The 14,116-nt window shown below is 49.8% G+C and overlaps 1 protein-coding gene across 1 annotated transcript in view; it reads right to left on the bottom strand.

Annotated features, from left to right (window-relative positions):
- Positions 1 to 14,116, bottom strand: part of MSI2 (musashi RNA-binding protein 2) — a gene marked incomplete at both ends in the record, with an annotated part of 124,951 nt that overhangs the window by 19,517 nt on the left and 91,318 nt on the right. The window contains one exon of the mRNA XM_009079237.1: positions 10,722 to 10,796. Coding sequence (XP_009077485.1) covers positions 10,722 to 10,796 — 75 coding nt within the window. The remainder of the gene's footprint in view (positions 1 to 10,721; positions 10,797 to 14,116) is intronic.

Raw genomic sequence — 14,116 nt, 5'->3', positions numbered from 1 at the left:
GTGTGCCAGGGATGGGTGTGAGGACGAGGCTGCCAACGGGAGCACTGCCGGCAGTGTGCTCTGGATCCCACCCTGGCCAGGCAGGGAGCGCAGCCAGCGCCAGCCCCTCTCCCTCTGCACCCCCTGAAGTCAGCTGGAAAATCAAGAGAGGTGGAGGAAGAGCTCAATTAATTCCTGGGGTTTGTTTAAGGCTCTGATTCCTCCTGTGCTCTGAGTACCTGCTGCTCCCAACTGCCTGGAGAAAACAAGCTCCCGGAGCTTCCCAAAGGCCAGAAGTGCCCACATTAGGCACTGCAATTAGAAGGTATTTTACAATAAATGTTTTGCAATGAGCTCCCAACACTGTCCAGGAAAGCCCTGAGGAGTCACAGCGATTTCATGCTCCCTCATTGCTCGGAACGAGCCCAAACCAGCGTTCTCAGTGCAATTTGTCACAGATAAATTTTCCTGCTTCCCGCATCGATAGTTTCCCTCTAAACAGCGCAGCAGAGAGGGAAGATGGACACGACTGGGTCAAGTGCTTTGCCCAGAGGTCCCAGACTCAGCCCATGCTGGATCAGGCACCTGCATCCCCCAGGGCAGAAGGAGTTTGGGGATCACGGGGCGGCTGAGCCTGAAGCAGCAGGTCTGAGTGGCAGCACACAGCTCTGCTGTCTCACACTCACTGAGAGCCCAGGATTTAGCGGATTTTCCAGGGGCTTTGTGAACAAATCTGGTGAGAGCCACGCTGCCTGAGCAGGGCCAGTCCTCACGGGGGCTCAGAGGGCTCAACAGGTCTCTGCTCAGCTCCATCTCCTGCTCCAGTGGGATTGTCCCTTCCCAGACCACCGAGTTCTCCCTCCCTCCAGCCTGGATCTGGCTATGAGGCATCCCGGTGAGGGACTCACCCAAGAACCACATTGCACCCCTTTCTCCACACTGCCAAGACCCTCTTCCCTGCAGCCCTCGCTTTAAATCACTGACTCCTTCAGCCTGGCTATGCTCAGCCCCTGCGGACCCCAAATATCTTGGGCCCCCAAAGCACACAAGACCTTGTTCTCTGCAACCAGCCAGACAACAGGAATCATCCAAAAAAGAAGCCACGAGGATCACAGAATTAGTTCTTGCATCAAAAAACATCACACAAAGAATTTCCTCTGCTTCCAGTGGCTAAAGCACTTGGGCACAACTGAGGTTGCGTATTCAGACCAGAGCAATGAGTGAAGGGACTTGAAATAAGGATAAAAACATGAGCTGAGATGCTCAAATCATCACCCGACCTCGCAAAAGAAGCAAAATCATGGGAACACACACATGAAGAATAAAGTAAAAGCCACCATAAAACTGTGACTAGGAAGTAAATTCCTCCCTCTGTGTTTGCAGTACACACAGGCAGAGGAGCTGCACACTGCTGTGTGTGGGTTTGGGGTCACTGTGCACACTGAGCCCTGAGGCTCTGCCACCCCCAACACTTCACCTATCAACCCCCAGTGAGTTAACCCAAATCCCCATCCAGGAGGGGCATTTCATCTCCCAGGAAAAACATGCAAAGGCTGGAACAGGAGATCCTGTGCAGGTTGAGCAGGAAGGAGTGGGGGAGCTGATCCCCCTTTTCCAGCAGCGTTCCCAGCAGCTTTGATCAGCCCGAAAAGCTGCGCAAGGCTCACAGCTGTCATTTCAGATGGGTTCTCGCTCGCATTATTCTTTCCATTAGGCAGTGTTATCCTCTTTGGAGGATCTTTAGGCTTCATTTCAAAAGTATCAGAGACTCAGAACCATGAAGCAGAAGAGCCTGGTAGTTTTTTTTGAAGGCAGGCAGGCGTGGGTCCAATTTACCGGACAAAAATGTCGGCTTTAATGGTGAGCACACACAAGGGAAAGCTCCGTCCCAAAACAATCCCTTTATGTTTAAAACCTTCATCTCCCAGGCTCTCTGCCTCACGCTTCCCCTCCCTTTCTATAAGGAAACATGGATGAGAAAGAGAAACACCTGCCACTGCTCCAAGCTTCAGATGGAAAACTCAATGCTCAATACTTAAAGAAGAACATACACCCAGAGAAGTCAAATATTCCCTGGAACTGATCAAAGATTGGGGATCTACCAGATCATTCACAACCCGTTACCAGAGTTCAGTAGCAATTAACTCCTTGGGATGTGATTGCAGACTCTATGAAGCTCTCTTAAAGTCTAGAGGAACGCGGGGGCAGTGACACCACAGGGCACAGCAGATGCTGTGAGAGGGTCAGTCCCACGTCCCACACCAGGACGCATGGGATGTTACTGTGAGCAAACACTTCTGCTCTGGAATTACAACCAAACAATAAACCCAAATACAGTCAATTTAAAACTTGGCACTTCCACTTTATGTACGGTGAATGAGCCGTTTTTCAGCCGCTGCCGCTCTCAGGCCGTGGGTTTCAGGATAAGAATGCTGCACTTCTGCCCAGTAATTACTTTATGCATCAGTGAGACAAAGCCTTGTTTGTCTCCAAATTATCATTCTGGGGCGTTTCAAGTGCAATAACCCTTTCACAGTTGTTTCACCAGACAGAAAACTGGGAAACTTCTCAAAGGCAAACAGCTTATCCTAAGGAAACTATTCAAAAAACCTCAAACCAAGAAGCAAAAGCTGGTAGTGGCTGATTTAGGCTATTTACTCTGCGTAAAACCTGTTCCTACCCTACAGCAGCTTCAAGGCTCGACAGCTCCAATGGGCCCTCCGGAGCTCCCACCATCCAACACTCACACCCAGTATGTTATTGGGATTCTCCCTAATTAGTAACTGGGGAAACACAGAGAATCATGAGCTGCAAGTGAACGGACAAAAGAGAATCTCAACCAAATTGTTTCCTAAAAACCAAGTAATTCTGTTCAGTGCAAAGTTGATCACTCCCATGAAAGCACTTCATAGAATCATGGAATCACAGACTGGTTTGGGTTGGAAGGACAACATCACCCACCAGCCCAGGGTGCTCCAAGCCCCATTCAACCTGGCCTGGAACACTCCCAGGGATGGAGCAGCCACAGCTTCGCTTCCTCACAGCCAAGAATTTTTCCCCAATATCCAATCTAACCCTGCCCTCTCTAAGTCTGAATCCATTCCCCAGTGTCCTGTCACTCCATGCTCTTGTAAAAAGTCCCTCTCCAGCTTTCCTGCAGGCTCCATTCAGGCTGCAATTAGCCCACCCCAAAGCCTCCTTTTCTCCAGGCTTAACGACCCCAAATCTCTCAGCCTTTCCTTATAGGAGAGGTACTTCACTGCTCTCATCACTCTGGTGGCCTTCTCTGCACTTGCTTCAACTCATTTTAAAGCCCAAAGTCAAACACTGACTACCAATTTTTAATCAGCAAGGTAGGTGTAAAGGGAACGACCTCTGCAGAGGCAGGAAGAGCTGAGCCCCCCGGCCCCAAGCTCTCACAGCAGCTCTGAGTTTCTGCATTTCAGGCAGCTGCTGCTGGCTGAACGAGGGCAGGTTAGCCAGGACCACATTAAGGCACTGATTTAAAGTTCAGCACCGTGGCACTGATTTGCTTCAAGCCTCATTTCGGTTGCTCTGATGGTAAAGAGAATGAGCTATTTGGTTAAGCTGCTTGCTTCAACTTTTATGAATCACCTAAACTATCTGGGTAAGTATTATTTAAAGACAGGTCCTTGATGATGAACCAAGGCATGAAAAGAACACTCGTGTCTGGAGGCTGAAGCTGGAAAAATTCAACACAAAGAGGCAACTACATAAAAAAGAAGGTAGTAAATCAGAGGACAAAGTTATCAGAGGGAAGGGAACTCTTCCCCACCTCTCTCAGCAGCACAGCAGCTCACCCAGCACAGCCTTTGCTGGCACACAGGGCCCATGCCAGGGCCTCCCTGCAGGAACTGCCACTGGGCATTCCACAACCCATGTTACCAAAACAGCCAGAGGACTGAACTGGGACACTGAGCCCAGAAAACTTCAGGGAATAACTACACACCACTGCTCCTGGGCAAGGGAGGGCTTGGAAGCACCTCAGGGATCAGCTGGAAATCCTACTACTAACTGGTGGAAAAACATTCACATTTGAAGAGACTGATCTCTTTAAGTTCTTTGCAACCCCAGCCTCAACTTCTAACAGCTTCACAGTTAAAAATTGTCTCTACCAAGGCACATAGAAGCAGGAGAGCTCTGTGTTCTTACAGCAAGATGGACATCACCAGACCACGTTCCTCCTTCTGCAGGGTTATCCACGCTTTGCTCCACACACCAGTGTTTGTGTTCTGCCTCTTTACCCCGTGAGTAATTATCCTCATTACCCTCCTGCTCGCTGCAGCTGAGGCCCATCCACAGCTGAAATCACTCAGGAGCTGCAGCACTGCTCCAAAACACAAACACCTCCAGAGCCACTGGCAGGTCTGGAGGTCTTTTTTTCCTTTTGTCTCCTCTCTGTCCCTTTAGGATCACTCATTTTCAGGGCAATGACCCTTAAGTTTTAAAGCCTCAAACTCCAGGCACGGATCAGTGAGCAGCTGAGGACAGGACAATCAGTGTTCAAGTTCAACACTCAGGATGTTCTTACTGCTCAGTTATTCAAGGTATCAGTGGAGAAAAACCTAATGAAGGACCTGAGCAGTTTTGGGCCTCAGCCAGATGTTCTGTTGGGGGAAACCTCAAGAGCAGCCTCACTCACCTAGAGGGGATGGGGCAGGCAAAGGGACAGGCACTACCTTCACTGCCCACGCTCTGCTGCCACTTACAGCGGTGGGAGCTGCACCACCAACTCCCATCAACAGCTTCTCTCTGGAAAACCTCACCTGAAATTTCATAACCAGATTATGTTAAGGGACAGGGGGAAATGGGAGGTGAAAGAGGCATTTTACACAATTCTCTGCAACATTAAAAAATACAGCTCTTCTCAGAAAGACTGTGCCTGAGAGGCAAAGGTGTTTCAGTCCTGCTCAGACCCAGGGAACAGCTCCAGAGACCATTTTTTCCTGCATCAAAACACAAGCTACAGTCACCTAAGCAGAACTCAAAGGAGAATCTTCTGGCTGGAGATTTATGGGCTTTGCTATATTAATTTCTCAGTTTGCTGTCTGCAGTTCCAGCTGCTCCTCCCTCCAGGGATGCACCTGCAATGGGAATGGTCTCTCCCCAGCAACAGAACACCCAAAATCTTAGTTTTAAACCAGGTCCAGTCTACAGTCTGTGTTGTCAGTGATGGAGGCTGAAACGGAGAGGTGAGAGGAGGTAACTGAGGTGGCTCCAGCAGATTTCAGATGCACTTTGTAAACCATTGATGCCATGCAGATGCAGTGATGTGTTTGAGGTGAAAACAAGACATGCAGTGCAGGGATGATCAGAGCAGATTCTGAGCAGTTAAGAAAGAGTTAGACAAAGGCGTGAGAAACATCTCCAGCTTCGTTCCACATCTCTTGCTGTTACAAGGCTTAACTAACTGAACAGACAATTTAAAATAGGTTTTGTATTTCCTCCTCCTATTTTGCAGCTGCCACCAAGTTCCCCTTTTCCCAGAGTTACGTTTGACCATCACAGTATCCCGAGCAGCCAAACTTTGCTCCCATTAGTAAATGTTGGACAAGCCTTAGACTCCTGTAACAGTGCTTGAAGTGCTTCAGAGCTGCACCCTGTTAATACTGACTTCATCACTCCCCACGGGGACAGAAGCCTTGTGTAGGAAGCACTTGAAAAGCACTTCACATCGAAGAGAAGGTGGTTGGGTGCTCGAGGGGAATGTGGCTCAGGGCTGATGAAGCCCCAGGCAGCCCATGCTGGGTGCTCTGCACCCAGGCACAGAGGGAATGGTTGGCTTTTTGGGGTGCTGGAGCTACAGACACACTCTGCCTCCCATTCCCACTGCACTCAGAGGTGGTTAGCCACAGGGGAGACCTGCAGCAGCAACAGAACCTGCATCTGGGTGTCAAAACACAGGCACAGGAACCTCCTTCCCTCAGAGACTATGACAAAGAAGCCTTAAGCATGTCAATAATTCCCCTTTGGCACCAGCTCCTTTTCCTCACCCAGAAACTAACTCTTTTCTAGCTATCACCTCCTAGGCAAGCACCACAAATAACTTTCACACGAGATACCTCCAAGCCCAGCTCTGGTGGCCAACAAGCCAATGCTTTGGGACTGGCATCAGGGAAACAACCTAGATTAAGCTCTACAATTAAGCTCAACAGAAGGTTGGTTTAAATGCTCTCATAATAACAAAACCTACCAGTTTAGACTCTGAACCACCTTGTGCTGCACTTCCACCACCCCAGGCACTGCAGGAGTGGGGCGCACGGCTTGTGGCTTCTGCAGCACCAGGACTAACAAGCAAATGTACTTCCCTGAGCCCTGCAAAGTTGGTGAAAATATTTGGCTTTCCCACCTCTCCCCACACACAGAGGTTTTAATAAGCTTTAACAAACACACAAGCAAACAAACCCTTAATTAAAATAAAGAATGTAAATTCCTGACCTGAAGGCTCCTAAGAAACTTCGACAATCCCCAAACATGCAAGTGATGGTGGGGGAAAGTCCAGCTGGGCTAAAGACAGTGCTGGAACATCCCACCACAGCAGTGGAGGATCACACCACAGGGATGCTGCGATTTTAATGCAGATCTCTCCACTCCCCCCAGTTACAAGTGCATTTTGTCTTTTTTTGGGTGCAATTTTTTCTGCAAACACACCTCACAGGTAACTGCTCCTGGGCAGGTTCTTCAGACACTGCGCCACATGCTCTGAGGGATGGTTGGTTTATTCTTTTATTCGACTGTCATTGGTACTGGTTATTTGGGGCATCCAAACCGAAATGTTAGAACTGCAAGCTAAGAGAGCAGCAACACAGCAGATCCGTTGTAAACAATTTATTATTATTTTCTACCTCAGTTACTTACAGGAGAAAAAGTCATAAAAAAAGAAAAAAACAAAACAAAACAAAACAAAAAAAAAAGAAAAGCACAGATGGACTATTTACAAAAAAATGAGAAAATTCACAACAGCCGAAATGTTTGCAAATCATGCACACTAAGACAAGTTCACAAAAGCAAAGCAATTCATAGCAAAAAAAACCCCAAACAAAATGGTAAGAAGCCATACAGATTAAAAAAAGCTATCGCCTGCAGAAGAGTCAAAAGAAAACTACCCAATTATTACATCAAGCATCTTTAATGAGATGAACAGCACAGCCGTGGACTGCAGAGCCTCTGACACAGTTTGAACACGTGGATTAACAGACATTACAGTGCATTACAGTCCTACTGTAAGCATGCAGAGACCTTCTCACAAACTCGTCAGCCAGGCACAAACACCTCAGGAAGGGCAGGGGTTGGGCACACTGTGTGCTCTGCCCCAGAGTCCAGCCCTGGCCTGGGCAGAGCCAATGGGTGAGGTCTGCAGCTCCCCTGCCACTCGGGGGGAGCCGGAGAGCAGCTTAAGCATGGAAAGCTGGGCCAGAATTTGGGAGGTTTGCCCACGATTTGCAAGCAGAGTTTGGAAGGAGAAGCAGGTGCAGGGAGAGTGTGGGGCAGGGCAGAGCCTGGGATCAGGGGATCAGAGACTCCCAGGAGGAGCTGGGCTGGAAGAGACCTCAAAGCTTGTCTCATTCCAACCTGCTGCGAGGGCAGGGACACCTTCCACTAGCCCAGGCTGCTCCGAGCCCCACGGACAGGAATGGCTGTGGGGCCTCAGCCCTTCTCTGGGTGCCACCTCAGCGTGGCCTGGTGTGACAGGGGCAGCTCCCCCAGAGCCCTGGGCAGCCCCCGAGTGGCTCCGAGAGCCACAGCCACCAGCACCACGGGGTCACAGCCCTGGGGTAATTACACCCCGCGCCGCTAACGACCCCAGGGACGGCATCCACCCTGGACACGGTTTGGGCCCTGCTGGACGTCGCCACGTTAGAAAGCGCCAATCACTCTCTTTGGGGCTGTCTATGAGACCAAATCAACCCTCTTTTGCTTCCGTGGTGGAATGGTTTCTAAGAAGTTTGTGAGAAGTCATGCCTTAAGAACGCCCCTGTCCCCCTCCCTGTGAGTTACATTCCAAGTGGGCATTAAAAACTCATAACAAAGCAGAGGAAAAAAAAAATTGAAAAAAATCAAAGCAAACTCAAAGCAGTGAGGATATGGAGCCTTTAAAAAAAACGAAAATGAAATAAAAAGTCCAGTCATTCAAACCAGCCAGTAAGAGCAGCAATGTTTCAGTGGACATTGATATTAGACATGGACCACCCAGGCTTTCTCTGTCTCTCTCTCTCTCATTAGCACTGCAGTAAACCCAGATTAATTTGTTATGCATCTTTAAGAACTAGTTGATAAAAATTATGTCTTGTGAAATCGGCAAATAGTCTGCAAAGTGAAATAAGAACAGAAATTAATAGATTAAACTGAAAAGATAAGTCCCAGAAATAAAAAAAAAAAAAAAAAAAGAGACACAGAAAGAAAGGGAGTGATTGCAATGAAAATAAAAAACAGAGGCAATGTAGGCGTGGGGAAGGGCTGGGGGGGAACAGCAGGACGGGAGGGGACAGAGTGGCCCCCAAGGGGCTGTGTGTGCCTGGCAGGGGCTGTCCCTGCTGGGGGAGCAGCAGAGACTGCAGAGGCTGTGGGAGAGGCTGTGGAGAGGCTGTGGGACAGCCTGGCCAGGACCCTCCCGTGGCTCCACCACGGGACACACACAGCTGGGTCATGGCATTTGTACCTCACTTCACCCCGACAACAGCACACAGCACCACGACAGGTCAACTGGATGGGACTTCCTGCTATGGAGGTTAATTACTAAACCAGTAACTAGGCAGCACAACCTGTGGAGGGACAGACCAGCAGCACAGCAGGATGGTGCCTGTCCCCAGCTGTGCTGGAACACCCCTGGAGGGACCAGCCCAGCCCCCCTGCCTGCCCAGGAGAGCACAACTCCACTGTGCCAAACACACTGCCAGGTCTCCTCTGTGAGGAACCCCAGGAGGCAGAGGAAGCTCCTGGGCACTCAGACCCGGATGATCCTGTAGAAACAGAGTATTTCTCTCTCCAAATCATGACACTGAGATTTTGGACCTGACAACTTACTCAGAAGGCACATTTCAGACTCCCCTCCACCAGTTTCCACGTGCCTGTCGCACACTCCAAGCCACAGCTGTACCACAGGCACTTCTGCAAGTGCCAAAACACGTGAAGGGAAGGGTCAGCACGTCCCTGTCCTCACCTCCCACGCTCCTCCCGAAAGGTTTCCCGTACCCTGAGCTGTGCTCCCGTGGCACAGTGCTCCATCCTGCTGCTGGGCACCTCACAGCACCCTCCAGCCAGGAGGCTCCTGTGCCCTGCACTGTGTCTGCAGGTCAGAGCCCCAAAGCACCTGAGAAACCTCGAACGACTCCAGGAAGGTTCTGGTTGCTGCTGAGGAATAACTAATGGAGAGCACGACAGGGGCAGAGCTTTGGGGCAAGGAAACCCAACAAGGTGAGACAGGACTCTGAGCATCTCCTGGCACTGCAGACCCCACTGCAGCTCCTGCTTTCTGGTGGGCACAGTCCACTGGGATTTTTTTCTCTGCATTCAATCTCTGCAGGAGACTGAAAACAAGCAGGAAATGACTGGAAGGCCTGCTCTGGCAAAACGAGGCCCTTAATAAACACAGATCTAAGAGCGCTTGGCTGAAGGATGCGACAGCAGACACGCTCGTTCTAGACACGCTTGTAATTAAACTCATCTAAGCTCTGCCGATTTCCATCATTAAACCTATCAAAGGTGTCTCTCAGTCAGTGCCTTCATACACGTCAGCAGGTACACACAGCCATGAGGACCAGGAGGAAAGTGTGAGACAACACACAAGAGCCTGCTGAAGCCTCCTCCTTATATCGAACTCTGGCTGCAATCCTGCAGCTGCACCTCTCCCAGCGCCTCCAGCACAGCACTGGGACCAGCAGCAGTGGGACCAGCAGCGGTGCCACCAGCAGCCCTGCCCAGCACGCTGCCCTGCTGCCCGCCTGGCACCCTGCGTGTTCCAGACCTGGCCCAGCCTGGAAGAGGCAGCTGAGCTTTCAGTAGAGCCCTGGCATTAGTGAATCCAAACCACAAACCCTCACAGAGCCGTTCCCCTCAGTCCTGCCAAAACCAGCTGCACAAAATTCCCATCCCAAGGACACTCCTTGCCCTACGGATGATGACAATCCACATTCTCCCACAGCAGAGTCTCATCCTAACGACCTGGAGCCAAACAGCCACGCCGAGGCAAGGGGGAACCAAAGCAATGCCAAACCACACCAGCAACACACAGCTCCTGTGCAGGACCTGAGACAGAGCACAGCAAGGTGGGACTTGGACTCGAAGCTGAACAGTCACTTACCACAGGACAGCATGGGAAGGTGTGTGCGTGTCTGTGTGTAGCTCTACAAAATGTATGAGAGGAAAGGCCCAGCAAAGGGAGGTAACAGCTCTTCCGTGATGTCTCTTGCTTTATGTTTGAATTTAACAAAGTTTGTTTTCAAATAACCAGTACCAATTTACACGTTAGGAAAAAAATGTATTTAAAATATGTCTCTATAAGTATCTGTTGTAAAATAGGAAAAAAAAAAACCCTCGCTGTGGTGTGAGATGCTCCCTGCAGACTTGCCTGTCTCAGCTTGCAGCTATGGATATTAAAAAAAGGAAAAAAAAAAAGACAAAAAATAAAAAAAAAAAAAAAAAAAAAGAAAAAAAAAAAAAAAAAAAAAAAAAAAAGAAGGAAAGAGGGGAGATAAAGTAAATCTGCAATGAAATGTACATACCTGGGAACTGATAGCTGTAACTTGGGGCAAATCCAGGGTATCCTCGGCCATACGTTGCAACAAAATTCGGGTAACCTTGATCACAGAAACGTAAAATGGGAATATTTTGAATCAGAGAGACAGAGAGAGAGAGAGAGAGAGAGAAGTTTGAGGATTAATGAAGGGTTTTTTTTGTTTTTAAATACAATGCACAATGACAAGGAAGATGGCTGAGACTTAATTTTACAGAAGGCATTAAAAAATCAGATTTATTCTGCTCATGCCAAACTGCAGAGAGGTTTCATGGCTCTCCTGAATGGAAAGCTCTGGAGCTGTGGGCGCTCCGGCCCAGCTCGAGCCTGTCACTCTGCTAATTAACATGCACTTTGGTGTCTGGAGCCCAAGGACTGTGCATACTTGTTAGCTGGAAGAGTAAATGCCAAATGCTAAGGCTAAACACATAACACGGGTTTGCTCTGACATTTGGAGAGCTTACAATGAATGTACTTTGCTTCAGAGCTATTGACAGTTGGAGATTAAGGTAGTAGTAATTCTTTATCCCGGGAGTGTGAAGGACAACAGTTAACACATCAAAGAGTTGGAGGCAGCAGCAGAAACGAGCCAGGGAGTCAAAGAGCTTTTAATTTTTCAGGAAAGTAAAAGGAAGCTGCGCGAGGAGCTCCGAGAGCCGTTTCGGAGATGCAGTCGACCTCTGGCAGCTCCGGGAGGTTTATGAGGAGAAAAAACCCACTCAGGATCATTCTGTTAATAAAGACACCTCAGTCAAGGCAGAAAGTGGCAGCTCTGAGGGCTGGAACGAGCAGCTGGAACATGAGGGAGCAGCAGGCCGGAGGGTGCTGTGGACACCTCCTCTTGGCCCTGCGGCACTCGGCTGAGGTCGCCCCGTGCCCGTGTGCTGGGAGGGGTTTATCCTCTGCTCTGTGTGTGTGTGCTGGAGGTCCCACCAGTCCCTGGTCGTGTGTGGGCTGGCAGCAGCCGTGGGGTCACACAATGTGATCCTGTTTGAACATCCCCATCCTTCTGCAGAACAGCATGTCACAGAATCATAGAATCAACCAGGTTGGAAGAGACCTCCAAGATCATCAAGTCCAACCCCACCGTGGTCACTGGACCATGGCACTAAGTGCCACATCCCGAAACCCTCCAGGGATGGTGAATCCACCAGCTCCCTGGGCAGCACATTCCAATGCCTGAGCACTCTCTCTGTAAAAAAATCTCTTCCTAATATCCAACCTAACCCTCCCCTGGCAGAGCTCGAGTCTGTGCCCTCTTGTCCTTTCTCTGCGCTCAACACGGCTGTTTGCTGAGACCTGTACAGCTGATGGCCCAAAGTGTCCTGCACACTCAGGAGGCTTCTTAAATTTCTAACCTCACACTGATCCTCAACCTTTCCTCACTCAGTGTCCTTAAACAAGGCACCACCCTTGGCAGTTCAAGTGCACTAAACACTGCAGAACATCCCTGCTGAGCCTCAGCATCAGCCCAGACCTCTCCAGATCATGAAACCATCAGGAGAAGTTTGCTCCCACTGCCTGAAGCCAGTGGGAAACCCATCAGTGACGCCAGCAGCTGGTCTGGAGCCCAAGAACACGTTCAGCAGCCCAATGGCTCTTCTGGGGGGCTCCTATCTCTGCTTTTACTTATCCTTTAATACACTCATCCATCACACAGCGATTTCCCTGCTGCAGCAAGTCCCTCCATTTCCCATCAGATTTATATATACATACAATGTCCTATTAATCATAATCTAAACCTGGGAGATAAAAATGCTTGGATGAATTCTGATGCTGGGATTAAGCCGTGCTGAGGAACACAGCCCCGCGACGCCCGGACAGCATGTCGCACTATCAGCGATATGTACACACTGCTTAGCCCCTGCCTATTTATTTCACAGCTCAACAGCTGGATTCCCTTAGAAATTAATCACCTCTGTCATTAAATCAGATCTCTCGGAGTTAAGCTTTACAAACCTTTTTCCCTTTTTTTTTTTTCCAAACAGCACTATTGATAAATGGATTGTTTGCTAAGTAAGTAGCGCCGTTCACACCACCGCTGAAAAACTGCTCTGCAGCGTCTGACCACAGCCACTCTCCTTGCCAAGTGGAGGGAAAGAAGTTTTATTCCGATTCAGATGGGCCTGAAGCAGGTCTGTCAGCTCACAAGTGCTGGGGCGCAGGGGGATGATGTGTCAGGGCTGCAGCTGAGGGGTCTGTGGCCTGTGCACACTGGCACAGTGCTGGATGTCAACCACCTGCAGTGGTTTTTGGATGCCACCTCTGACTCTGCCCGTCCTGGGATGGTCCTGCCTCTGACCTCAGGGCAGTACCAGCACAGCCCCAACTCTCCCTGGCCCACCCTGGCTGTGCCTGGTGGCTGTGGTACCAGCCGCGCTGCCTGGGGGCTCTGCCCACACCACCAGCGCTCTCTAAGCCAGGCAGATGAAATCATAAATTTATAATACAACATTACTTCAATTTTCCTCTTCATTTGCTGCTGCAGTGCCCAGCTCTGCTCCAGCGACTCGCAGTGGCGCAGAGAGATCTCCTGGCTGAAGAGCAATCGTGCCCGTGTGGCTGCTTTACTGGGCAGAGCTATGCCACGCTGACCTACCCACCACTTCCATCAGGTGCCATCCTCACCCTGCACCAAGCACCAGTAACTCCTGGGGAATGATCGATCCCTTGTTGCTGGACCAAAAATTCAAGTTTCACCTGGATCACATCCTCCAAAGTGAGACCCCCCTGCCCGCAGAAGCAGAACTCAAACCAACAACCAAACCACTTTGACACCAAGGCTTCCACCCAGCTCCTGGCCATGGGAATGTCTCTTCATTTTCAACTCTGGTGACCTAAAATGGACAAAGCTCCTGATCAATATGTGGGAACACTGAGCACATTGAGGCTTGGGAACCTCTGCAAAATGAATTCAAATGCTCCAGTAAATCCAAGAAAATTACTGTCTCCAACTGTTGCTCTGAACAAGGAATGTCAGATCCTCTGCAAGGAAAGGCACATGCTGCCATGAAAATCCTGAGGGTCTTTCCCAAAAGGAACATGCTGTGACCTTGACATAAACACCTGTGGCATGAGGGAATGAAAGCCAAAAATAATCCCCTACAGACACAGGGATGGTCACATACTGGGGAGCAGCTACAGAGAAGAAACAGATCTGATGGAGAAGCTTCTCCCTCAAATCAGAGCTGACCTGCCTCCTGCAGCTGTGCCCACCAGTGATGCCCATGGCTGGTGCTGCTGCTCGTGGTGCCCACGTGCCATGCCACCCTCCCAGAGCTCCCCATCAGAATCCTGCTCAGAGGCAGCTGCTACTCCATTGAGCAGTGCCTGATGGAAAAGGGAATGACTTTCTTTGAAGGGCACAAGCTTCTTTAATGCATG

The sequence above is a fragment of the Acanthisitta chloris genome, unplaced genomic scaffold, assembly GCF_000695815.1.
Source record: "Acanthisitta chloris isolate BGI_N310 unplaced genomic scaffold, ASM69581v1 scaffold5867, whole genome shotgun sequence".
Taxonomy (NCBI): Eukaryota; Metazoa; Chordata; class Aves; order Passeriformes; family Acanthisittidae; genus Acanthisitta; species Acanthisitta chloris.
This window is presented reverse-complemented; position numbering and strand designations above follow the sequence as displayed.